At 39.7% G+C, this 27,755-nt stretch overlaps 3 protein-coding genes and 1 pseudogene across 3 annotated transcripts; 3 read left to right on the forward strand and 1 right to left on the reverse strand.

Moving 5' to 3' along the window:
• The first annotated feature begins 214 nt into the window (after positions 1-214).
• LOC106749665 (tubulin alpha-1 chain) lies at positions 215-4,198 on the forward strand. Its single transcript, XM_014629348.1, has 3 exons — positions 215-397; positions 2,197-2,419; positions 2,944-4,198. The coding sequence occupies exons 1-3, from the start codon at positions 395-397 to the stop codon at positions 4,068-4,070; spliced, it is 1,353 nt and encodes a 450-aa protein (XP_014484834.1). The 5' UTR covers positions 215-394; the 3' UTR covers positions 4,071-4,198.
• Positions 4,199-9,566: 5,368 nt separating this feature from the next.
• On the forward strand, positions 9,567-15,164 carry LOC106749651 (annotated as a pseudogene).
• Positions 15,165-15,587: 423 nt separating this feature from the next.
• Positions 15,588-21,807, reverse strand: LOC106749666 (methionine aminopeptidase 1). The gene is made up of 6 exons (XM_014629349.1): positions 21,484-21,807; positions 21,182-21,233; positions 20,736-20,974; positions 19,131-19,353; positions 18,080-18,355; positions 15,588-16,810 (listed from the first exon to the last, which is right to left on the reverse strand). Exons 1-6 carry the CDS (start codon positions 21,592-21,594, stop codon positions 16,578-16,580), a joined length of 1,134 nt encoding a protein of 377 aa, XP_014484835.1. The 5' UTR covers positions 21,595-21,807; the 3' UTR covers positions 15,588-16,577.
• A 974-nt stretch (positions 21,808-22,781) lies between these two features.
• LOC106749668 (protein LSM12 homolog A-like) lies at positions 22,782-26,494 on the forward strand. Its single transcript, XM_014629350.1, has 3 exons — positions 22,782-22,969; positions 23,492-23,868; positions 24,742-26,494. The coding sequence occupies exons 1-3, from the start codon at positions 22,849-22,851 to the stop codon at positions 24,826-24,828; spliced, it is 585 nt and encodes a 194-aa protein (XP_014484836.1). The 5' UTR covers positions 22,782-22,848; the 3' UTR covers positions 24,829-26,494.
• The last annotated feature ends 1,261 nt before the right edge of the window (positions 26,495-27,755 follow it).

Here is a 27,755-nt window from a genome sequence, read left to right on the forward strand (position 1 = left end):
CTATGTTTGTGACATGCAGGTATGCATTCCGTGACGTCAATTTCTCTTCGGCAAGACGGCGGAGAGGAGAGACGATTATCCGGCCGGCAATTTGACGGAGCTCGGCAGCGTACGCCGCAGCGTTCTGCGTTCTGCGGTCGGCGGTCGACCAATCGGTGAGCCCGGGAACTCGATACGACGGAAGTCAGGCGGCCAATGGGCGACCAACGAAGCGGATCGATCAGGATGGACGGTATAAAAAGCCGTTGCCCGGCGAGCGTCGCATCGTTAATCGTTCGATTATCGCCGAGGCAGGTTGTACGTGCGTTGATAGCGGAGGCTCCATCACTTGCTGCGTCTATCGACCGCTCTCCTTCTTCGTCGAAGCGTTATCCGTTAGGAATAAAGAGGCAAAATGGTGAGTGGTTCGTCCAAGTTGAGAAGTGAACGATCAGGAAAGGATTCGGGGAGAACCGATGCGATGACAGACTGGCGGACGAAACTGTCGCGTCATGGACGCGCCGACCGGCCGGCTCCACCCTTTCTGTCGCTACGGATGACTCATCCTCTTTGAGGAGTTCGACTTGAAATTCGCGGAACAATCGTCGCGTGTCTCAGCGACTTCGTCGTGTCGTATCGATGTGTGATACCGCAGAATTTTTCACGTTCCTGTTATTCATGCGTTGACACATACTAGTATCCGAGTTAAAATGTTGGAGATTGGAATTTTTTTAATTTAAATGGAGGAAACTGGAATTTTACGAATCGAACGATCTCGATAGAGTTTCCAATTTGAAATTCGCAATCGCCGATACTCAATGTCTGCTTTCCCTTACGGAAATTTATTACCGCTGAGTTAGTGATAAGTTAATGATTAATTACTTATTTCGAATATTTACAGCATTGTTGTTATTAGTTCGCAATGATTCGAAATTATAAGGCTCGCAATGATCCCAAATATTGCAGTGCTTAAAGTTGCAGTGATTAAATATTATTATCTTATCATTAATGCTTGAACATTTTTACGAATCGAATAAATATGTCGATAAACGATCTCGATCGAGTCCCAATCTCAAATTTGCAATTTGTCGATATTCAATGTCTGGTTCCTTTTACAAAAATTTATTACTGCTAAGTTAGTGATAAGTTAGCGATTAATTACTTATTTTGAATATTTAAAACATTGTTAGTAATTCGTAATGACTCGAAATTATAGGGCTTGCAATGATTCCAAATATTTCAGTGCTTAAAGTTGCAGTGATTAAATATCTTATCATTAATACTTGAATACTTAAATACTAATGCTTAATAGTGCAGTAGTGATGAAATATATCTTTACAGAAATTTAGTACTGAGAATTATTGAATTTGTAGCGATAAACTATTGAGAAAGAAATGGAAATAAGTAGAGAGTGAGCATACGTAAAATAAGTGTTCCAGTAGATGAAGATCTAGGATGCCTGTCTGCTAACAAAATGATTCAGGGTTCGACAGGATGTCCTGAATCTGTATTTCTTCTCGTTTTTCCGTTCTCTTTTTTTTTTACTACTTGTATTATTAATATTAATTAAAAAAATACATTCCTTTTATGCATATAATTCGAAATATATTAATTAATATATTAATCAAGTATTGGCCAAATAATTACTGAAATATTGCTAGTATATTTGATCACTGCAAATTCCCTGGTAATTCTCAATAATAAATTTCTGTGAAAATTGAATAAATTATTGTGGAATTATTTCTGAACAGATTTCTGATCGGAGCAATAGTTACTCCTATTATTACTCAGTCGACACGTTTAACTATAGTTATATAATTTCAAACGTAACATTAACTTTATATCGATGTTATAATTTCGTACTATAATTTCGTATCCAACAATGTAATTGCAATATAGCATATATATCTGCATATATTACATACATATTTCTATATTATTATATGTACGTGTGCTATATTGCAGTCACATTCTCTCAGAAGTTACATTTCGTACGAATAATAAAACTATTGAACATCAGTAATTTATTACTGGCCAGTTGATCACAATTACAATTTTTGCTCGTTTTGTCCCAATTCCGGTCGAATTTCAGTCTTCAATTTTTCACCTCCAATATCTAGTTCGATACAGGCAACGCTTACTCACGTACACACATCTCATGAGAAACTAGGAATCTTCGTTACGCTCGACATTACACTGAAAACTTTTCGTTTCCAGCGTGAATGCATCTCAATCCACGTCGGTCAGGCCGGAGTGCAGATCGGGAATGCCTGTTGGGAGCTCTACTGCCTAGAGCATGGCATTCAGCCGGACGGTCAAATGCCGTCCGACAAAACCATCGGCGGCGGCGACGACAGTTTCAATACTTTCTTCAGCGAGACCGGAGCCGGCAAACACGTTCCTAGAGCGGTGTTCATCGACTTAGAGCCAACAGTAGTCGGTTCGTATCTCCTCGGTTTTTGATGTTTATCACAGACGCACAGAAGAGAGAGAGAGAGAGAGAGAGAGAGAATTGAACAACTCAAACAGCTAAACCCATGCAAACAGATTTCGAGCAGTCTGTTGCGAATTTTTGACGGCAGAAAGGTGACAAATCTAACACAGATTCTGTTCTATCGCATTACGTTGTCAAATAGCTGTCGCAGAAATGTGCTGACAGGCAATACGAGAGCAGATTGACGGGCAGAAACCGGGCGGAGCCTGTAGCGATCTGACGGCAGATTGAGAAAAACCGAGCATATTTTGCCGCGGTTTGGCAGCAGGTTCTGCAAGTTTCTGCCGCTAATCTGCTCGCATCATCCGTCAGCAGATTCTGTCGCCGAAACGCGAGCTGAATGCGGACACAGATGGTTATGGTTTCGGTAGTGGAATTCTGATGAAATTTGCTGCCGATCTGCACGCAGTCCGCGATCAATTCGCTCACTGGGAAGCGTCTGTGAATCTTCGACGCATCTATTTTTCCAGACGAGGTTCGTACCGGCACTTACCGCCAGTTGTTCCACCCCGAGCAACTGATCACGGGTAAGGAGGACGCCGCAAACAATTACGCCCGCGGCCACTACACGATCGGCAAGGAGATCGTCGACCTGGTCCTGGACCGCATCCGCAAGCTGGCCGATCAATGCACCGGTCTTCAAGGCTTCCTCATCTTCCACTCTTTCGGCGGCGGCACCGGCTCAGGCTTCACCTCCCTGCTGATGGAACGTCTGTCCGTGGACTACGGCAAGAAGTCCAAGCTGGAGTTCGCCATCTACCCGGCGCCTCAGGTCTCCACCGCGGTCGTCGAGCCGTACAACTCCATCCTGACGACGCACACCACCCTGGAACATTCCGACTGCGCCTTCATGGTCGACAACGAGGCCATCTACGACATCTGCCGTCGTAACTTGGACATCGAGCGGCCTACTTACACCAACCTCAACCGACTGATCGGACAGATCGTCTCCTCCATCACCGCCTCCCTGCGCTTCGACGGCGCCCTCAACGTCGACCTGACCGAGTTCCAGACCAATCTGGTGCCGTACCCGCGCATCCACTTCCCTCTGGTGACGTACGCGCCGGTCATCTCCGCGGAGAAGGCGTACCACGAGCAGCTGTCCGTCGCCGAGATCACCAACGCCTGCTTCGAGCCGGCCAACCAGATGGTAAAATGCGACCCGCGACACGGCAAGTACATGGCCTGCTGTATGCTCTACAGGGGCGACGTCGTGCCGAAAGACGTGAACGCAGCGATCGCGACCATCAAGACGAAACGCACCATCCAGTTCGTCGACTGGTGTCCGACCGGCTTCAAGGTCGGCATCAATTACCAGCCGCCGACCGTCGTGCCGGGCGGCGACCTCGCCAAAGTGCAGCGGGCCGTCTGCATGCTATCCAACACCACGGCGATCGCGGAGGCTTGGGCCCGACTTGACCACAAGTTCGACCTGATGTACGCCAAGAGGGCCTTCGTCCATTGGTACGTCGGCGAGGGTATGGAGGAGGGCGAGTTCTCGGAGGCGCGCGAGGACTTAGCCGCCCTCGAGAAGGACTACGAGGAAGTCGGTATGGATTCCGCGGAAGGCGAGGGCGAGGGAGCCGAGGAATATTAAGAGAGACACACCCCACGCTTCGTTCTCTTCATGTTTCGAAAGGTGTTTCCGTATCTCTTCTTTTCCCTCTCCTCTTTTCATTCATATAACAGCACACGAGTCTAAATAAACTATTTGATTTGCAAGTACGATGCGTGTTCTGAATTCACCGCACTCTCCTGTCTTAGCGGAGCTGTCGCCTGCTTAACGATTATTGGAAGATCCACTTTTTACGGATAGTTTCATCTCGACTTGTTCGTTGTTTTTGCGCTATTTAAAAATCATGATGATAAACGACTATAATAATGGTTTCCGTGAAGTGAATGTATGAATGATAGCGAAAATTAAAAAGGTAATTCAAATTTTTCGGGGAAAAAGACTGTAGAGCGTTACTTTAACGACGGTTTAAGTAACGAATCGGTAGCTCGTTATCGAACGTCGATTTTCCACTATCAGCCTATCTTTATCAGCCGATGTATTATCGCGATTAGAGTGGATCACTGGATTGCGCACACATGCGTGTACAAATGTTTTACGACGCGCATAAACGAGCTATGCATTCCCGAGCGGATCTGGTACGAGGATATATGGAGAGAAACGATGCGAGAGCGTGACCGATGGTATCAATCCGTAGGACTCCTCGAGCGGCAGAGGGGTAATCACTTGCGATGATCGTGCGAGAAATGCAATTTTCTTCTACGATCCGTTTCCTGCTCTGTCTCGTATAAACATGTCAAAAAGAAATATTATTCTCTTAACTATTAATTACAGCCATTCTTGCCTGTTGATTATGAAGTTGTTATCAACAACGCTATAGTAGTGTTTACCATAAAACGAATATTTATTTTATCGTACAATTGTTACACAGGGTCTGCCAAAAATTCAGGAACGGCTAATTATTTAAAAAAAATAATGATTTAAAAATAAATGTTTGGAACAAAAGTTGTAGGATTTAAAAACAAGCTATCAGACATTGATCATTGTTTGGCCTTGGAATGACCTTGAAAAGCGTCATTAAGGTCAACATAAAAATCTTAAATGGAACTCCCTATTTTTTGTTACATATTCTTATAGCTGACGTTGAGACGTTTCCGAAACACTGGTTATACACCTTTTTTCCATAAGAACTTTCCGAGTTATAAGGCTTGAAAGTTGCAATACCGCCGGCATTAGCATTACTCGAGGTGTACCGCGTGGAGATTGCACGGTTAGATTTACACTTCACGAAGTGGGACGCTGGCTTCACAAACACAATTTTCAAAAATGATGAGAACTTTTTCGAGTTTGAAAGTAATACGATGTAACAAAAATTTCTTTGATTTTAGACACATTTTTTTATATGTTCTTAGTTAAAATTAAAAAATAAACATTGCACGAAAGCCTTCAGATAATTTTCAGAAATAAGTTTAAATACGAAATACTTTTCAAACTCGAAAATAACCTTATAGTGTGAAAACTTCTCTGGTTTCAAATGTTTTTGATATGCTTTTAGATGCATTTATCATTACTGTTTATTCATGCAGACAGTGAGCTATCGAAAGTCTCTCCGAGCACCTTTTCTCTCCATCTCGACGTACGAACGTTCACAAGTGCAATCTCATTATTCAGCAACATGCGACGTGCATCATTGAGTATCGGTAACGCACTCTTTAAATAAAAGGGCGCGCGAAGAAAATAGAAAATTCCTCTCGAAAAGTGCCCTTGATATTGCCGCGCCGGATAACGCGCACAGTAACTAGTGTTTGCAGGCATCCAGATAAAATTATTTTGATAAAATAATCATGCAGATGAATTATAATAAAATAATCATCCAAATGAATAAGTAGTCATCTTTATCCAGATGAAAGAAATATCAAATATATTAATCTTCATGTTAGATAAAAAAAACATGTTATCTTATCTAAAAATTATCTGAAATAGTGTTGATTCATATTCTGAGTCCACTTTTCGATAAAATGAATGAAATAATATGAACCTATATATTAAGCCTATATCAGATTAGGAATTCAAAATTAGATTTCAACGAATCAACAAATCTCAGTTTTGTCTTTTTTAGTCTGTCCTTTTTAACTATACTGCTGAACTGGTGCAACTAAAAAAAATGGACCATTTGTTTCAATTGATCACCACTTTACCGTCGACTATGAGTGAGCAATCAATAATTGTTGGTCTTTTTTGTTAGATCCTTAATTTGGAACGATTACGTTGGCAAATTATTTAACCATTGTACAATTTTATAATTTACGTAATTTTTATGATAAATTTTTACAAAGTCTCATGAAAATATCGTCTAAAAAGTTATCTAGATAAGTAGCGCACTTTATCTCAGATTTCATCTAGACGATTCAAAAGCAAAATCATCTCATCTAAAGATGAATTTTTCGGATTTTCATCTCGTCTTCATTTAGATGAATTTGAAATCATTTAAAGAAAACTATAGCAACAACAAATATTAATCTTGACATCTTGTGTGTATAAATATCCTCCCTATAACACATATTTCGCGTTTATCGAGTCAATGTTGCGATTTGCGTTTTTCACAAAACGATCATTCATGAAATAGATTTATTCCGCGGTTTTTTCGCACGACGACGACAACGATTATCCGTCGTTTCTTTCACCGATGGCTACCGGCATTTCGAGGCAGGTGCATTGGGTAGGAGGTCGGTTTCAGGCTTCGATGATACATTCGCCGGTTCAGGAGGTATAAATGAAGGACAATGACCTAATTGCGCGCAGAACGTCTCGTGCTTCCTCGATGATCAATCAACAGGCGCGCGCGCGTCGATCCTCACTCGATTATTTGTAAGCGTATCACATCGGAATACTCTCCCCGCCCTCTTTCTGCTCTTCGGATCTTGGATATATATATATATATATATATATATACACGTACAAGAGAATCAAGAAACTTACCGAGCGACCGAAACCGGTGCAGTTTTGTATGTTGCGGTCGACGAAAGCGTGAGTCGCTATGAAGGTAAGTACATCACGAATAATTAGACAACATTCATCGAAAGCGCACATACCTGCACGGTTACATTCTAAATGTATTGCAAAAAACGAATCGGTTCCCGTGGTGTGCAAGTAGAACGAGTGAAACTAAGCAGAAAAATCATCTACCATTTTGTAAATAACACGCAAAATTTCGAGTTATCAATGATTAAAAATAGTTATGTACAGAAGCTTCTATAGTTAATAACTCAACAATTTGCGTTATTATTTACAAAATGGTGAGACTTTTTGTTCCGAATAGTCTTATATACAAATATATGACAACTATTGCACCTAACGATAAAAAAGGCCGAGGATTAAATTGTACACCTAATCCATGTATATATATTAGGTGTACAACTTAATCCTCGGCCTTTTTACATATATATATATATACACATGTTTTAATACTCTATGTATTCATAACATAATTGTGAATTCGTATAAAAACGACAAAGTGAGCATGCGAAATTACATTTAGGAACATGAAGATTTAAATTAGAAATAATTGTTTGACAATGGTATTCCCAGTAAATGTCAACTAATAGTAACGTTACATCAATATTATAACTTTCCACTCAACAATACAAGTATCCATACAGCACAAATATTTAAAAGACATGCCAGAGACGTCCCAGAGATATTCGAATATCTTCAAGATATCTTTTGAACATTTTTGCTGCACGGATGTAATATAATATATGTCGTGTGCGTTGTGCACGTTGTAACGTTTACATTGTTAAGTGAGAAATTATATTATCGATGTAACGTTGTTGTTCACCGAACAATTATTAATAATTAATACTCAATTCGGTTTTCGAATTAACACCGCGTCCTTCCTGGATTTTTTCCCGACTTCTTTCGCGAACATTTCAGTTTACTTCGGGATTTACGCGACTCTCGTTCAGCAAAATCGTCGTCTTGGGACTCCGCGTCTCGCACGTCTCACTCCACTTGCGATCGTGCGCGCGATCGCCGGTTTTCACCGATGATCAAGTTCAAGGACGAGGACATTTTGCGCGCGCGCGCGCGCGCTGCTTTCATCAGCGAAGCGCAGATCGCCGTTCGGGCAAACCGGGTTTTCTAATCCGTCCACGCGATCCGACAAAGCGACCATTTCCACGAGCGCCCGCGCGCGTTTCCTCCGCGACCTCGCTTCGAGCTGGTTAGACACGCTTTTCCCGCCGCTGATGTGGCACAGCGGCCCACATTCTGTTCGGCCCACTGACGACACACACACACACACACACACACCGGCAGATTCTCCGGCCGGTTATGGTCCGCGATCTACGCACGACGTCGACGTTTCGTTCGTTCGTCCGTTCGTTCGTTCGACGCTCGTTGACGTGGAAACATCGTCGTATCGCTCGCGATATGGGCGAGTGGAAACGGTAGAAGTCATTACCAGCGTCAGCTGGACGTGTCAATATGCGGTACCGTAAGGACGGCTTAATTCGTCGACCTCTGATTACGTTTCTGTAACTACCTACCACTTACTTCCTCGTACGAGTGCACCTGCTTCTTCTATCCGTACTTTAACATTCTTAAACGTTAACTTCAACTTTAGCTTCCTTAAGGATGAACCATTGCCAATTACATAATTACAGTTCAATCTCTAAATCTTTAGGATTGTCATCTCTCCAATTTTGGGTGACCTGATTTTCCTTTGTAAAGTAGTAAGAGAATTAATGAAATGCCCTTCACTGTTGAGGCTGGTCTCGATTAATATTCCCCGTCGAGCACTAAGAAACGATCCTCTCTTTTTTGTTAGATTCCATCGCACTCTTCACAATAGATCCGAATTCTTAAATAGATTAGCGATTCACGTGAACGATTTGGGTAGCAACATCGATTAGTCTTATGTCTTTGGCCACGTTTAGATGTTCTATCATAAAATCATTGCACATGGAAAATGTTATACTCCGGATTTTTATTGAGTATCTTATTACCAGAAGGACGTAATTCCCGTGAATAAATCTAAATGAAATGAATTCCGCACAACCCGGACCTAAACCTAAAACCGAAAACCGTATGGAAACCAGTATTTTTGTCGGACCGGAACCTTAAACAATACCGAAATGTAAAGCTTATGGGACCGGAATCGAAATCGGAACCATTAAATTTTTTTCAGTCTACGATTCTTGTCGGTTTATTATTTCGGTTCTTATTCTGTGATTTAAAATATTCGATTTTTTCTATTTCGTAAAAAAATTTCGTAATAAAATTTTAGTTTTCACGAAAAAACAGCGCATTGATTGGCTATCGCGATAAATAGAAAATAAACTTCAAGCGTACGATATCGAACGGAAGAGAATTAATAGAAGAAGTAATATATTATAATTTTGGGATGAACAGAAAAAGACGAAATAAGGTTCCTAAACAAAAAAAATTTAACGGAAAATATAATTGCGCTGGGAAAGTAAATCCAGGTGAGAGAGAAAGAATCGTTTCGTCTATTGGTTAGTTTCTCCTAAGATCTCTCGAAATAAATAAACGAAACAAGGGAGCACGTAATTCAATATAATGATCATAAAATCGCAGACGATCAGTTGGATCTGCTGGCTCCTCGTCGTCTGCACCTGTTTCTCCGATGCGAAGAATAAGATCAGGAGGCCGTTGCCACCGTCGTATTCGCTGGTCTTGAAGAAGCCACGGCCCATTGGTCACAGGATATCTATGGGCAATACCATTCATATCGCCGGCAATTTCCCTCATCAAAGAGTACCTTACAAGCACGTCAATTACAGGTGAAGCATCAAACAGGATATTTTCTTTCGCCTTGTACTACCCGGTTGCGGATTTCTGTAGAAACTACGAGCCCAAATAGCACGAAATATTCTATAATTATTCCTTCCATACAGTACAGAAAGGTTGCAGAAATATTGCATAGACATTACACAGTAACTTTGTAATATTATATATACGTATATTCCATAAACGTTGCAAAATGTTACTACAAGATTGTAACAACGTTAGAATGTCTATCCTCAGAAACATTAAGATATAATATTATAGCAATGTTACGTTGCGACGTTCAAGAAAGTTGAGTACTGATTGACCACGTTTCTATTGCCCTTACAGCAGCGAAATCTTTCAGAGATATTTCAGAAATGTTTCATATGAAAAAGTGAAATGTTTCAAAGACTCTGGGATAGCAAAATGTCCGCGATTCTTGTTCTTGAAACCTTCTTGAAGATGTGCCGAACGATTACCGAAATATATCTGAAACCTTTCTGAATGTTTGTTGAAAATTTCTGAACTAGTTATTTATACACATAGTTATGTTTATTTATTCACGAATTATGCATTAATATTTATTTATTCACGAATTATGCATTAATATTATTTATACATTTCAGTATTGTGTATTACAGAAAATATAAATGAAATAAAATTATTTAAAAAATATTAATAACATTTATACGATTAAAAAATTTAATAATATTTGTTAATAACTATTAACAAATTGAAAACATTGTTGAATAAAGGAAAGAGAGTCCTGACTTGCCGATAACCGTGGAAGTTGTTTCACATTTCGTACATTTTTTTCACATTTTTGCATGGAATCGATTCTCGAACAGCGGCGCCAGCCAGTTCACCCATCCTACTTCTAAGCAGTCGCCGTTACTTAAACTTCGATGATCGGAGAGGAAGTAATAAGTCCAACAGCTAATAGGAAATAGCAGGAAATAATGAATCACTCAGACTCGAATCGCTCGACAGACTCTACTCGGTTTCTGTCGCCGATTTGTTCTCGCATTACCTGTCAACAGGCTCTGTCGCATTTTTGGCAGCTGTTCGGCGACATAATGTGGTAGAACAAAACCAGTGTTAGATTTGTTGCCTTTCCGTCAAAAACTTGCAGGCTCTGTTCGAAATTTGTTTGCACAAGTTTAGCTATTTACGAGACGCGATGAAGAGAAAACGAGCCTCATTTGTGGCAAAGCGGTGACTGGTTGCTTTATCGCGATAACGCATCAGCCTGTTCATCTCATCTTATCCGGACTTTGTTGACCAAAACATGGCAAAACGCAAACCCGTCAGACTCTGTACAAGTCCTGATGCAGCTGTATGTAACTTCTGGCTGCTCCCGAAATTTAAATTGCTCTTAAAAGGAAAGAAATTTCAGGATATGGAGGAAATAAAACAAAAAATGCGGCAACTGCAAGCTATTCCAAAAGATGAGTTCAAAAATTGTTTCAGAAAATGGGAGCAGCACTGAAAGAAGATTGTAGCTTCTAAAGGAATATATTTAGAAGGGAATCGCCATCAGTGCAGAGTAGCTCATTCAATTTTTCTTACATAACATAAGGTTAGATACTTTCCGGACAGATCTCGTAACTTCCTGAATTCTTCTTACAGTTCTTTCGTGAATTCCTACAGAGTTAACTGGGGAAACTCGAAGAAGGGGGAAACCAGTCAGGAATACACTTTAAGAATTCACCGTACTATATATTAAGGATAACCGTGTTTTTAATATATTCTGCGAATATACAAATATTCGTAACAAATAATTCATCGAACCTTCATAGAATATATCTGTGCTATTTAAGATTATGCTGGAGCCTATCAGGGCCTCCATAGAAAAGAGGATTCCCCATTTCAGTCTTCCCTTCTCATTTACTTATAAGCAGTTAAAGAAATCCCTGAAATAACCTTATCATTGGGCTCCTAAGAGTCACCATTCGACTTCGTATCACCTGGAATATGACCTCACTTTCGATTTCAGGGTCCGTCGACCTGTGTACAATGTCTTGCCAACTGGCTGGAAAAATCAGCAACTGCCGATACGCGCGACCTTGAATAATAATCGCGGGGTGCTGCCGCAGCGCACCCCCGTTAAGGAGTTTCACTCGGTGAACAAAGTGCCGGAATACAGTCCGGAATACAGGCCGGAGTTGGTGGTTCTGCCGGCCACCCATCGAGGAGGCCTCGACGACGACAAAGGGCCCATCCATACGATTCCAGCACCGAATTTGAGCCTGACCGACAAGCCTTACAGCTCGGCCGGTGAGACAAAAGAGATGACGCATCGCCGTACTCGGGCGATCGTAATTATCACGCTACCGCGCAAAGTAAAGTTTACTTTTAGCTTTCGTTACATCGAACTAGAATTATTGAACGAGCGAGTGATCATCTCTCCCTATATAGCGGGAAATTGAAGCCTTATTTTCCAATAAGCCGCAGGTCCCAACATTGCGACCAACGTCGGATCAACGGCGATCGGCAACGGTCTGCCGCCGCAACGAACGGCGACGAACCCGCCGCCGCAGCGTCATCAGTACGAAGTTACGGAGAGTAACGACGCGGAAGTCGTCCCGAAGGACCACCCGACCGCCGTGCAATCGGCGACCCTGCAGCCTCAGGATCTCGACATGACCCGACTCTACTCGACCATCGTCAGTCCTCACTCACAGTCCTCTTCCAACGAATTGTTCATCAGCCATCCGGGAATTAACGGGAATACGGGCGTTGCGGGGCCGAACGTGGTGCAGTTCGGTGGCCAATCGAACGTGCCGATGCAGACGAATCTTCATGGTTCCTTGCACGTCGGCTTCCCCGCCGTTCAGACACCGTACATCGTGGCGCAGCAGATCCCCGAACTCCACGTGGGCCATCCGGCGGCGTCACCGGCTGAGCCACCGTTGCCGACCACGCAACTCTACGATCTGCTCAACAGTTTCCCCCACAAATTCGCGGAACAGTACACACCAGGTGAGGAGGGAAGATATGTTGTACGGACAGATCGATCGCAATAAGAAGATCGCGATACTTTTGGATTGTATCGAGTAGAGTCACCGATTGATCATACTTTAACCCTTAGAAACATGGTGGGAAGTAAACTTCCCACCTTTTCTCTATCAGATTTTTGTCGATAACATTTTCATCGCTACATTTGGACTTTTTGTTTTTTATTTTTCTAGTATCTTAGGGAAAGGTGGAAATGCAAAAAAAATCGTCAAAATACACATTTTGTTAACTGCAAAAATGTTGTAAATAACCGAATTAAGAAAAATGCCTATTTTTTTCAGGAAAAATACATTTTCTTCGCGACTTTTCCAAGATTTAGGTGTTAAAATTTACATATAAGGTATTTCGAGGTCGTTGATTACGAATCTGATGTCAGAATTGGAAGATTTTCAAAATCAAATATGGCGGTCCAATATGGCGGACCGAGATTGCAGCGAATCAAGCAATTCCCTTCAAATGTGGTATCCGGGGGGTTTTTGGGTTGCTGATTACAAATGTAGAGTGGAAATTAAAAAATTATAAAATTCGAAATATTGAATACAAAATAGTGGATGAAACATGCAAAAACTCAGTGTTTATCGCTTTCAAAGTTTCCGAGTACAAATTATGAAAGGCGATATTGCGAAAATGAATTAGAGGGATTGAAATGATATAATCTATAGCATAGACAAAATCTTTGTATGTTTCATCTATTATTTTGTATTCAACACTTCGAATTTTGCAATTTCGACACCAGATTCGTAATCAGCGACCCGAAACCACTTCATATATCACATTTGAAGAGAATCGCTTTATTTGTTGCAACTTCAATCATATTAGATCGCCATTTTGAATTTTGAAAATCTTCTGATTCTGACATCAGATTTGTAATCAGCGACTTCGAAAAACTCTATATGTAAGTTTTAACACCTGAATTTTGGAAAAGTCGCTGGAAAATATATATTTCTCTGAGAAAACAGGCATTTTTCTTAATTTGGTTATTTATACACTTCAGCAGTTAACAATATATTTTAACGATTTTTTTTACGTTCACCTATTCCTAAGATACTAGAAAAGTAAAAAAAAGTCCAAATATAGCAATGAAAATTTTATCGACGAGAAATTGAAAGTAAAAAGATGAGAAGTATATTTTCCATCATGTTTCTAAGGGTTAAAGCTCATAGAATCGAATTTGATCATCGCAACAAATCAATTCGTCAGTTTCTTTTAAACACCCGTTTCTTTTGGAAATCTATAGAAATTGAAATTGATCACCCCAAATTGTCACATTCCATTCCAACAACCAATCACTCTTTTCGACTCTACTTTCACGTTGACAAAATTCAAAATCTATTACTGCAGGATGAATTCGTCACACGTGATTCCAATTAACCAACTGCATATTCCTTCTTAACTTAAATTGTACGACAAAATACCGACAACAGAGGAAGGTTATACCGTTGAATTTCTCCATCGCCAGATCAACAACTGATTCTTCGGCAGCAACTCGACCAGATTCTTCAGCCGGACGCGATCACGAGTTTCTCCCAACCGCAGATGCATTCTTTCAATTACGACGAACAAGCTAACCAGTTGCAGCAGCAACAACAGCAACAGCAACAGCAAATCCTGCTCGACCAAGATTACACCTTGGGGAGTGTGACAGCGGACTACAATCTCGATCCGGAGCCTCCGACGGACATACGCGAGCAGAACAGCGACGCGCGCATCAACGAGGAATTTACGTATCCCATAAACGGAATCGAGCAGTCCGAAAACAACATCATCGAGTACGAGGGAGCGAATCGTCAGAGAAACCCGACTACGTCGTACTCGAAAGAAGCTGCCAACGTCGGCGGTGCGACGAAATTTTACACGACGCTCCCCAACCGAGAAGCCGCCGAGAAGTTGGCGGCGTTAGCCGCCGCGGGCAACGTCAACAGTCGTCTCATAGGTCAACTGCGAAAGCAGCAGCAGCAGCGACAACAGCAACAGCAAGATAACATGCAGAATGACGAGTCAATGCCGCCCAATCACAAGAAGGACGAGCAAGCGAGCCAACAACAGACTGACGGCGATCAGCTGCGGAAATACAATCAGTACAAATATCACAAGAGTCCGCAGCAACGTCGTAAGCAGAATCACGAGGAGCGGAACAATGAGAAATTACCTCTGCAGATAATGGTGCCCGAGGAGAATGACTATGTGATTGACGATCAGCTGAGTAACACGAAGAAGGCTAACGTGGAGTACGAATACGAGGGAGAAGACGAGGAGATCGAGGGTTCACAGGAAGACGCTGCTCCGTTCGACGGACAAGTCACGCCTCACGTTGACGGTGATCCTCATGCTGAATTCGGCAGCCGCCTACGGTCAAAGACTAGGGAGTGAAAGTGTCAACGGTGCGCGTGCGTATCGGACGCTATAAGATAATCGACGACTGCCAGAGAAAAAGACAGCGGTATATATATATCGCAATATATGTTTATACAATGTTATTATTTATTTAATAGATGCTGATGTGTGTGTGTATATAAATATATATACACAGGGTCCTTCGAAAGTATGCAAACGGTCAACTAACTCGTCAGGGATGTATTTAAGAAAGAAAATGTTACAGGGGAAGTTGTTGGGTTTCCAAAAACCTGTCTAATGGTTAATAATCTGGATCCGGGCCCAAAACTTGGACCCTATGAAAATCAAGTAGATTTTTTTTAATGGCAATACCAGTTTTTTTTTATGGCTGATTCGCGTTCCTTTCATATATACACATATATCGATATGCGTTGGACAGGACAAGCATTGAAAATCGTCTCTCTCTCTCTCTCTCTCTCTTTCATCTGTAGAATTTTTTTTACTTTCTTTATTTCAAATATTCGCACTGATAAGCTACTATATCGTATATACAATAGTTATCATCATAGTGAGTTATTAGTAATTTGAACACGCGAATCTATAAATACAAATTACGATTCGTATCGATTCACCAAGCCTCGGCGTTAATCACCTATTATATCAATTAGCTAGGAAAACTTGGCGGTCTGAGTTGGGGCGAGATGTCAACAAATGCACGTGTGAATGCTTCTATAAAGTCGAAGTTAACTTAATGACGCAGATTGCCGAACACTGTGGTAAAAACAGAAATGATCGTATCATCATATCCTGTCGTCACAACTGCAAACTAAATGAATCGCAGTGACTGTAGGCGTGAAAAAGAGTTTTTAGCCCTCCGGTTGATAACATCACATATCCCGCGCCAGCATTTTCAAATTCGGACGCGGGCTACGATGTTGAAATGCACGACGGAACTTCAGAAACAAGTTACACGCGTTGTGAAAAGAATTTATACATTATTATGTACACAGTTCTTCTACATTTCATTTGTACATCCAAGGAATTTCATCACACACAAGGGAGAAAGTATCGTCATCGATTAAAAAAGCCGTATAAAACCAGTCCGAGTGAAAAAGTTGAGCCGGTTTAAGCTGAAAAGTCGAGCAGACTCGTATAAAAACTTTACATCGCGTGATGTCTACTTTTAGGTTTTCACGGTAAGTCTGAAGCATTCCGCAGTTTTTTTCCGGAATGACTCGAAAAAAAAAAGAAGAGAAAAATTCCACGATGCGAATTTATATACACTGTCCCCGCTCTTCTCGGCACCTGCGACTTGATTCTGACGTTTCGAATCGCACAATTCAGATTCTATGCTATGTCGAGCGCAACTTACGTCGAATTTCTATCAAGACTCGCGTGAATCTCGCTTAGATTGTAAACGTCGTAGGAAAATCGACGAAAGAAACGCTACTACAAACGATCCATGAACCATGGCCTGCCATCGCTCGTAAGTCGTTTCGTTAGAACGTCGCAACCTGTCTCCGTTACCAAAAGCGTGTGCTCAAATTGCGCTGACCACTGACCGTCCGAGGTGACGGCGGTCCAATTATCCGGCCACGTCTCGTCCTTCCACGTTCCCTGGGATATCATCGGCTCGATCGTGAAGCAGTGCCCAGGTTTCATAACGCCTACTGCTTTGTTTTCTGAAAATTTCATCATTTTATACTTATTATTTATTTATGTATTTATTTATTTGTAAATGGATAACATTTCATAATAAAAAGAGAATAAAAAGACAATGAAAAAGATAATAATATAAAAAGAAGAAGAAGGATAAAAATAGCATATTATAATCATATCTAAGTTCTTAAGAGCTCTGTGTTCCAAAATGTTTCCTCCCCCAGGAAAATTTTACACGAAGCGTCGGCTGTTTCAAAACACGATGGACGTTTTCGATCAGCCATTTTTTCCAACGGAGGCCGTTGAATGAAATTTTCCTTAAAAAGAACGTATCAGAGTGTAGCCTCGACGTACATCGGAGATGGTTCATTCTTTCCCGATTATTATTATATCATTCGATGCACAATTCGGTCGAAAAAATATCGATGCCATTTTTCGCTCAAATTCTGAAAGCAAGGAACCCGGAACCGGAAACCGAAAACCGTGTGGAAACCGGCATTTCTGTCGGACCAGAATCGTAAACCGTACAGAAATATTATAAAGCTTATAATCCGGAACCGAAATCGGAACCGTTACTTTTCTTTCGGTTTGCAATTGTTTTCGGTTCACTATTTCGGTTCTTATTCTGTGATTTTAAATAGTCGTTTTTTTCATTTCATAATAAAATTCTAGTTCTCACGAGAAAACAGAACATTGATTAGTTATTGCAAAAAATAGTAAATAAACTTTAAACATATGATATTGAACAGAAGAGGATTAATAGAAGAAATAATATATTTTTGGGTAAATAGAAAGACAGTCATCCTGAATTGTACAACTTACTCTAACGGAACATGTATATTCTTAGAAAGCTCGGAGAATATCGAGATATTCTCCGAATATTCTCAGAATCTACATAATTTACATTTTCTATTAGGAAGAAGTAACAAATAACGAGGATAATATTATATATCCAAAAAAGTTAAGAGCAGAAGATGGAAATAGTGAAGAAATGCCAATCTACATCGAGGAAGTGATATTATTTCTTATAATATATTATTGTATACGTTTTATATATATATATATATATATATATATATACGAAATATTGTTCTGAAAAATGCTTTATTTCTGATATACGTTTGTCACACTTCAACTAACATACCCTGTATATAATTTAAGTCAATAAAAATTTCAGTTAGGGAACAAGTTTGAAGAACTGGAAGCGAAGAAAACCGTAATTTAAATGGTTTACCGATACTTTCATTGTACAGAAGACCGAAACCGAAATCGGAAAGAAAAAAATTACTTACTGGCATAATGCGGGACATTTGGCGCGGTGTGAAACAAACGGTGGATCCCATGGCCACAGTAACTGCGCACTACGCTGAATCCGTGCGCCTGTGCGTGCTTCTGAATGACATTACCGATCTCTCGATACTTTTCACCGGGTTTCACGATGTCGATAGCCTTGGACAGGCATTCGTACGTCACTTCCACCAACTTCTTCACTTCCGGTTTCACGTTACCCACTAAGAAAGTCTCGTTCAGATCTCCGTGAAAACCATTGTGATATACCGTGACATCGACTAAACGGAAATAATAAATTAGACTTAACGTGCTTTTCAAAAAGCGGCGATAACAGTAGAGATGGGCGAAGCACCCCGAAATTATCGATACATTGTATCGATACGTGGGTAAAAATAGCAATATACAAAATGTATCGATACTTGAATTGTATAAAAGTATTGGATTAAAAGCAGGATTAAGAAAGTTAAATTATTTAAAAATAATGTCGATACGAAATCACTGAAAAACTAACAACGGTAATGGCGTTACAAATAACGCGTTATTTTCCAATTTTAATTAAAATTACTTATGCTGTATACGTTATATGAATGTAATAATGCGAATAGCACGTATTTATAACAATGTTGAAATAATTACGCTAAAATTTTTTTCTAAATAAAAAGTACATATAAATAAAATAATTTAATTTATAAAGTAAATTATATTATTATGTATATCATGAAAGGTATATAAAAATAATTTATAATTATTCTATAAACGCTATTCTCAAGTCGCACCTCACTAGAGATGGGCGATACAATTCGGTACAAAGGGAAATAAGGTTTCCCCCCAAAAATAAGATTTTCAAACAAAATCCTATTTTTACAATATTTAACCCTATTTTTTACAGTATAAAGTATCGATACTTTCACATCAAAGCACTGATATTTGAATATCGATACCTTTGCACTAAAATAGCGATGCTTGAAATATCGATGCTTTGGCGCTAAAATATCATTACTTGAAGTATCGATATTGCCATTTCTGAATAACAGTCTCCGACGAATGCCATACCATTACAGATGTCACCGTATTGCAGCGGTCGAGTATCGGGTATGCCGTGGCAGATTACTTCGTTGACGGAGGTGCAACAACTGGCGGGGAATAGGTAATAGTTCAATGGCGACGGATAACAGTCCCTCTCGATGCAAGCTTCGTGCACCACTCTGTCAATTTCGGCCGTTGTAATGCCAACGTCGCATGCCTTCGCAGCCTCGTCCAACACTTCTCGGCCGAGCTACGCAAATTAGTCTACATTTAACTTAAGATCAAAATCAATGACCTGGATCGGAATTAAAAACCGTATGGAAACCGGTATTTTTGTCGGACCGGAACCGTAAATCGTAACCGGAATTTTATAAAACCTACAAAACCGGAACCGTTACATATCTTTCGGTTTGCGGTTCTTTTCGGTTCACTATTTCGGTTCTTATTCTGTGATTTTAAATAGTCGTTTTTTTTCATTTCGGAATAAAATTCTAATTCTCACGAAATAGCAGAACATTAATTAGTTATTACGACAAATCAAAAATAAACTTCAAGCATACGATATTGAACAGAAGAGGATTAATAGAAAAAGTAATAGTAGTGCTGAAGAAGTAGTAATAGTAGTGCTTGATTAAAATGAGCCCCATAGCACCCCGAAGAGGTGTAAATCCGACCACGTAACCTCCACGCGGTACATCTTGGGTAAAGCTAGCGCGGGCGGTACTGAAATTTTGAAGTCTCACAACTCAAGAAGATCTCAACTAAAAAGGGTTTATAACCGGTATTTCGATTCGCCTTGATGTCAGCTACAAAAATATGCAATGAAAGATATGGGTTCCCATTAAAAAAATTCAAGTCGACCTTGACATGACCTTCACGATGTCACGCAAGGTCAATCGTATATGCTCATGTAATGCATTACTTGATTCCGAACAACTTTTGTCTGAAACATTTTTTAAAATAACCATTTCCATCGTTTTTAAATAATGAGGTGTACGGGTAGTCTGAAACACCTGGTATATAATTTAAGTCAATAAAAATTTCAGTAAGGAAACAAGTTTAAAGAACCAGAGCTGAAAAAACCGTAATTTAAACGGTTTACCGTTATTTTCATTGTCTAGAAAACCGGAACCCTTATTAAATATTATAATGAATCGGAATCGGAGCGATATTTTCATTCGGTCTGGGTCCCTGATCAGAATAAAGAACAGATTCATGACGGAGGATACAATAAAAAAAATATATTCAACAACAGAAAGATTCATGTCGCAGAACTACCATCCAGTCAGTGGAATAAAAAAAAAAATGAAAAGTGACTGCTTTTTGGTAGATATGTGACAAAAAATAACTTCTCAGACTCATCAAAATAGTGATCAAAAGTGATATTTTTTCTTAAATTCTGAAAGTAATCAAGGCAGTTTGAACAAAAATATAACACTCTTATCTTCCCGGATTCTTCGAATAACTCAACAAACAAGTTCTTTTCATATGGTACAGTTTAAAAACTTATTTTCTTATATATTAAAATATATTTTCTTATAATAAGAAAAAATCAAGGATATAAACAATATAAGTATGGATGCTTAGACAATGGTACTCAGTGAGCCCTTGTGGTTCAAATATAGTATATACCTTGCAAGCAACTCTCATGCCTTCAATCTCCTCATTATCAAGAACTTTTATCTGTCCCGAACTTCTCACAGCTTGTTCGCTAAGCGGTATTCCAGTAGAGTGCAAGGCATAGTCCGGCCGATTAATATGCTCGGGAACTTCTCTGCGCTGTTCTTTCTTGTACGGTCGCAATTTCCCAGTAAAATTGTAAGTCGGCCAAGGATTGAATGTATTGGAGGCTTTGGTGACAATTTCTCCTTCTAATTACAAGCAAATTATGTATATAATTATATACAATGTAATATAAATAATATGACAATATATTACTTATAATAATAATATATAAATAATATAATATATTATTTATAATAATAATATAAGTAATATAATAATATACAAGTAAATATATAATTAGGGCAATTTATAAGGAATTAACAAAGCAACATTTGTCACTGTCAGACACTTACTCGCTAATTGATGAATAACTTTGTGCGTTTTCCAGCTCCCTTTGAAACAATCCTGGAATCAAAGGAATCAAAATCAAGCTACATCAATTGGTTGATCTCGACAAACAGGAATACGCACAGGAATATGTATATTGAGAAAATATACTTGTGTATGATCGGAGGGCGAAAAATGTATCAGCTGTATATCACTGTTCGGCGGTATTCAGCGGACGTCATGAATATTAATAACGTGACCGCAGAAAGGAACGAATTGAAATTAGTGAGGTACCGAGGTTAACCTTAAAATACGAGAATTGTCTCACCTGACTGCAGAAATACGAGCCCTGAATGCCGATTTTCAGACACGTCGGACACTGCAGGCTCGCGACGGCGTTGCAACCGGGAGTCTCGCACATTCCGAATGTCGCTGACATTGTCGATTGAAGTTTTCTATCGGTCGTGCAAAAGCGGATGAGAGGCGGTTAGGCTGAGACCAGACGAGGTAATTCGAAACGATCCTGTGCTGTTTTATCGATGTGGAATAGTCCGTCGAGCAATGGGAAGATTGAGAGCAGCCGGAAGCCGAGAAAGAAAGAAAGAAAGATAGAGAGAGACTTATAAACGTCAGAGTTACGGAGCGCTATTAACTTAAGCGGGGTCTGCAATGAGAATTTAAGGCATATGATTTAAGAAATTGACCAATCATAATTGATTCTTCTTCTACAATTTGACTGTGATTGGTCAATTTCTTAAGGATTAAGGATTAAGAAATTGACCAATCATAATCGAATTAGTTCCAGTCTACAATAGATGCTTTAATCTCTAAGCCTTAAGAAATTAACCAATTACAGTCGAATATGAGAAAAATAATCGACTGATTGGTCAATTTTTTAAAGCTTAAGGTATTTATTGTAGACCAGGACTTAAGCCGGCATTCATAGTCGGATCTTATATTTAAGATCAGCTTAAGTTTATCTTCAGATGCTCTACGACTTATTTCATTGGCCACAAAACATCTGAAAATAAAGACTGACTTAAGACTGACTTAAATATAAGATCCGATCATGAAACCGGCCTTAGTTTTCGGTCTACAATAGTGTTTTAAGCAAGCTTTAAGAAACTAACTCATCATAATCAAACTATAAAAGAAAAATCAATTATGATTGGTCAATTTCTTAAGGCTTAAAGCTTAAAACACTATTGTAGACCTAGACCTAGTGTCGGTCTACAATAAGTATTTTAAGCCTTAAGACTTAATAAATTGACCATTTTCAGTCGAATATGAAGAGTATAATTAACTGTTATTAGTCAATTTCTTAAGGCTTAAAAGACTTAAAATACCAATTGTGGACCGACACTATTATAGTCTAGAACTTAAGCGGGATTTTTAATAAGAATTTAAGATTCAAGACTTAAGAAACTGACCGATCATAGTCGAATTATAGAAAAAAAAATCAATTACGATTGGTCTATTTCTCAAATCTCACGCCTTAAATTCTCATCGCAGATCCCATTCTTTATCGATCGTGAAACACGCGCGACGGACGAGGCTTGAAATTAATCTATATAGGAGGCTCGTTCGTTCGAGAGATTCGAGTAAGGTGATGCAAGATGGCGCCCGATGTCGCGGTCACGGTCTCAGCTGTACCGTCGGCGGTGAGAAAGAGAGAGAGAGAAATCAGTGAAAAATGGCTGGTGCCAGCGACTGGTTCAGCATCGGCAGCACGGTGGTATGTAAGACATGTCACGATCAGGAAATCGAGGGCGAGGTATTGGCCTTTGACCCGCAGACAAAAATGCTGATACTCAGTATCCTTTTCGACCGGATGGATTTACAACTCGGCCGATATTCGATCCCAATGACGGCTCGCGAGCGCTCGCGCGCGGCACTCTATGCGCCAGACATGCAGTGTAAATAACAGCGATCCGCGACGGGCGATGCGTTTCCCGACGTGGCGTCTTCCATCGACCAACTCCGCTTATCAAAAGTGTCGTCCGTTCGCAATCTCCCTCCGTAAACCGGTGATCCCCCGTGCTCGAGTCAGGTTAGTTTCGTCCTCTTAAAGCACGCCGAACGCGCTCGCTGTGCTCGTTTGATCTCCACCTGATCGATCACCTCTTGATTCGCATCTCACGAAGAAACGTCCTCCGTGACGTTGCTTCTTCTTTCTCTCTCGACGGCTCAAAGGATTCGATATCGCGTTTTATTCCGATTTTCCGGATCTTCCAAATCTGTACGATCGTCGGTCGCTGTATTGATGTATCTGCTTGTCATCATTTGTAATCATTTTTATCAATCGGATACTTTCCTTAACGACGATGTCCTCCTAGAATGCCCATCGACGAGCGGCAGGTCGTCGTTAAACGACGTGCACGTAGTGAATTTGTCCCTCGTGTCCAACGTTCAAGTGATACGAGAGGTGAGCGCGACGACGAACGAACCGCCACAGAGCCTGAATCTGCAAAGGCTAAACACGCGGGTGCGTAATCAGATCGAGGAGAAGAAGAGACTGGTAATGGCACTGCAGGCCGGAGTATCGCCGGAGGGACAAAAACTGTTTATCGCGATCTCAAAGACTATCCAAGACATTACGTGGAACGGGGCGAATATCGTTGTGTTCAATAATGTCACCATCAGGCCACCCTACAAGGTCGACAACGTTCACGGGAACGCCGAGTCCGGGGCGTACAGACATGTGAAGAAAGTGGTAATATAAGCGTATTTTTTATACGTGATCTTTCATAGTTAAGAAATTGTACAGTTGAACTTGTTTTCTATTCGTGCGAGAATTTTGACAATCTGTGATTTAATCTGTGTGAAATTTGTTGTAAGTAAATATACGCGTAGCTTGAAATTAAGTTGTTGACTGTGTGATCAGAGATATTAGATATACAGGGTGTCCGATGCGAGTCGTGTCCATCACATATTTAGAGTTTAGATCAGTGTAAAGAAAAAGTTCTCTGCCATTTTGCGAACGCAAAATTTCGAAAATTAACAAATTATATAAAGCTCTGTTGATATGTGATAAAATAATACGAAATACAGCCAATCTGTGGTATCGGATACTCTATGTAATAGTATAGAATTATAAATATAGATAATAGATAAATAATGGATATATAAAATTAAATGTTATAATATATAGTAATATAACATCAGATATACATAATCAAACATATGTGAGTGCCCGATGATTCTTGACTTTAGTCAACGATCATCACCAAAAGATTAACGGACGACAGTTGCATCAATGTGTTTCTTAAAGTACTTAGTAGAGAAATGGATTCTTCATGAGTGAGCGACACTTTTGTCTGTCAATGAAACGTAACTTTAAGTAGCTATCGAGGAACAAAGGGATTAATTGTACTAACATCTTAACTAAATATAGGAAATTAAACACCTTGTAATTTATATTTTTATTTTCTCGCTCGTTTTTAATTCCATTTGCTAATTCGATACAACGCATAAAAGTATTATTTAGTTACACAATATATATTCAGTATATTTATTTTTTTTTTTCCATAAAGATTGTTTCCGGATCTATTTTGTATTATTTTAGATTCTCTCTTATTGTTCGCAGGTTGAGAAACACATTAAAGATACGGCGCAGGCTCAACAACAACGGGAATTACAACAGCAGACGCAGAAGGGAGCTGAACTCCAATAAAGGTCCAAAAAGGCACTACGTTACAACATGGAAGTCGCTGAAATACATTCGGGAAGTTCCATCTTGTCGACGAGATAGGGAGGAGAAGTTAACGAAGCACTCCGAACGGAAGGCTGTGGCAGCGCGATTTAGGCGAAATGCGCGCCTATAGCAAGAAACTGGACATCTTTGAGCGAACTCTCGCCAGCTGTTTGGTTGAATGAAAAAGGAAAAGACAGATACAAAGTGCAAAGTTAAACACACAGAAATTTCACATTCTGATCCGAGTATTGTTAATAGTATCGCATGTGCAGCATTTTATAAAATACAGTCGGACGTACGTAATTCGTGATTACATTAGTCGTCAGCCTGGAAATTTAACCGCGCAAAAACGAGTCCGCAAAAGTCGAACGGCGGTTTGACTGATTCGAGTGACAACAAATCATATTCATTAAGTGGGGTCTACGATGAGAATTTAAGGCGTAAGATTTGAGAAATTGACCAATCACAATTTATTTTTTTTCTACAATTCGAATATGATTAGTCGATTTTTAAGGCTTATGGCTTAAAGCATCTACTGTAGACCAGGATTGAAGCGGGGTCTACAATGAGAATTTAAAGTGTAAGATTTGAGAAATCGACCAATCATAATTGATTCTTCTTCTACAATTCGACTGTGATTGGTCGATTTCTTATAGCTTAGAGCTTAAAGCACGTATTATTGACCGGGACTAAAACGGGGTCTACAATGAGAATTTAAGCTCCAAGTCTTAAGAAATTGAGTAATCACAATAGATTGTTCTTCTATAATTCGATTGTGATTGGTTAATTTCTTAATACTTAGGGTCTAAAGCAGTAACTTGTAGACTATAACTAATTATGTTAAGTTTTGATGTGAAACTTATTACATAATAATTGGTATATTTTCAACTTATACGACACGAGACAAAGAGATACTTAGATAAAATTTCTCGCAAATGGCATCGACAAGTGCTAAGTGCGTTTTGATTATCAACTGCGTTCAGCGGAACGTTAATATTATCACCATTGGGAGTTTTTTACGAGATTGGATTATTTTTCTAAACTTCAAGGAATAGTCCAATCTGTGTTCGTGTGTGTGTGTTCGTTAGCCGCCTGCACTCATTTATTCGAACTCGTTCACAAATATTTGTGAACAAATATTTGTTCGTATTCCTTCGCGTTCGTATACTCTCAGTCTGGATCCACCCTAACATACGCACTGCGGACCTTTACGTTGTGATTCTAGTGGCGAGTAAACTTTTTTTTCACAAGAGTGGAGCGATAATCCGTGACATAATACTAGCAACAAGCGTGCATCTTACCCTGATTTCGCGAAAACTAGTTTTACGATCGGCTCGAATACGATCGCGACGATCCCCATCTCCATACCGAAGCTCGGATTCACAAGCGATTCCGCATTATGTTCGATATGGCACAGCGAACTCTTACTTTTCAGAAATTAACCGACAACCAGTGTTTGCCTTGGATGATTTCAGATTCATCTGGATGAAGATGAGATGAAAATCCGAAAAATTCATCTTAGACGAGATGAAGATGATTTTGTTTTTGATTTATCTGGATGAAAGATAAGTAGCGCTACTTATTTAGATAATTTTTTAGATGTCATTGTTTTCATGAGAGACTTTATAAAAATTTATAATAAAAATTACGCAAATCATAAAATTGCACAACAGTTAAATAATTCGTCAACGTAGTCGCTCTAAATTTAAGGATTTAACAAAAAAACCAATAATCATTGACTGCTCATTCAAAGTCGGTAGTTTGATACGGGCTTAAAATGAATTGAGGAATTGAAATAAACGGTCTGTTCTTTTTAGAAGTACCAGTTCGGCAGTGCGGCTAAAAAGAACAGACCGAAGGAGACAAAACCAAAATTTGTTGATCCGTTGAAATCTAATCTGCAATCCCTAATCTGATACGGGCTTAACACATAGGTCCAAATTCTTTCATTCGTTTTATCGAAAAGTGAATTCAGAATATGGACCCTTACATCGTTTCAGATAATTTTTAGATGAGATGACATGTTTCTTTTATCTAACATTGAAGATGAATTTATTTTGTATTTCTTCCATCGAGATAAAGATAAAGACGATATATTTATTCATTTGAATGATTATTTATAATTAGATAATTTTATCTAGATACCGATAAACACTGCCGACGATAAAATATCTCAAATATTGTACGATCTATTATTTGACGAGGCACGAGGTACGAAGCGCTTTCGATTACGCGCTCTTCACGTACCCCTTGCACGTGTCGAGCCGCAAAAAAATCTAATTTACGAAAACCGAGACTCGTTCGACTCACGCAAGAACTCGAGTGCTGCTTTTTACGATCGCAACTCGCGAAGCGATCGAGGTAGAGAGATCTTTCTTATTCTGTTGAATCTCTCTCTTTCTCTCTTTCTCTCTCTCTCTCTCTCTTTTGAAAATTTCTTAGAATTTCAATAAAATATCAAAAATCGCGCACGATTTTTACGTTTCGAGGAAGCATCCCCTCTTCTGGCCGTTTTCGGTCCAGAAGAGCGGCAAATATCACTCGACTAATGCAGCGTGCTTACTTGATTACGATCCGTAATACAGACTAATAAGAATCATCTAAAACGGAGAAGGAAAGGGAGCCTCCTCGAGATCGAAGGTCGCAGAGAAATCGTTCTTTTCTTCAAGAAGATCCTAAGGATCCTAAGAATCAGTCGGTGAAAGATGTTGACGATGGTATCGGCGGTATATTGCGCTTTCGCCGAATAGACAAGGGCGAATAGATGAGATGTATTTGTGCAGTGTTTTCGTGATTCCTCGTTAACTTTCCTTCTTTTTTTTGTATACCCAGTGGCATACACACACACACACACTTATTGGGATAAATGAAGTCCGAAAAAACCCTGAACATTTGTGGTGCCGTCG

Source organism: Dinoponera quadriceps, unplaced genomic scaffold (genome assembly GCF_001313825.1).
Source record: "Dinoponera quadriceps isolate SergipeBrazil2010 unplaced genomic scaffold, ASM131382v1 scaffold3773, whole genome shotgun sequence".
Lineage (NCBI taxonomy): Eukaryota > Metazoa > Arthropoda > Insecta > Hymenoptera > Formicidae > Dinoponera > Dinoponera quadriceps.

Coding starts and splice junctions, on each gene's coding strand:
- LOC106749665 (XM_014629348.1), top strand. Junction 2,420..2,943: donor CTTAGAGCCAACAGTAGTCG/GTTCGTATCTCC, acceptor CTATTTTTCCAG/ACGAGGTTCGTACCGGCACT.
- LOC106749666 (XM_014629349.1), bottom strand. CDS start 21,594: ATGTCAGCGACATTCGGAATGTGCGAGACTCCCGGTTGCAACGCCGTC. Junction 20,975..21,181: donor AGTTATTCATCAATTAGCGA/GTAAGTGTCTGA, acceptor GCTTGTAATTAG/AAGGAGAAATTGTCACCAAA. Junction 16,811..18,079: donor AAATGTCCCGCATTATGCCA/GTAAGTAATTTT, acceptor TGAAATTTTCAG/AAAACAAAGCAGTAGGCGTT.
- LOC106749668 (XM_014629350.1), top strand. CDS start 22,849: ATGGCTGGTGCCAGCGACTGGTTCAGCATCGGCAGCACGGTGGTATGT. Junction 22,970..23,491: donor GACAAAAATGCTGATACTCA/GTATCCTTTTCG, acceptor ATGTCCTCCTAG/AATGCCCATCGACGAGCGGC. Junction 23,869..24,741: donor ACAGACATGTGAAGAAAGTG/GTAATATAAGCG, acceptor TATTGTTCGCAG/GTTGAGAAACACATTAAAGA.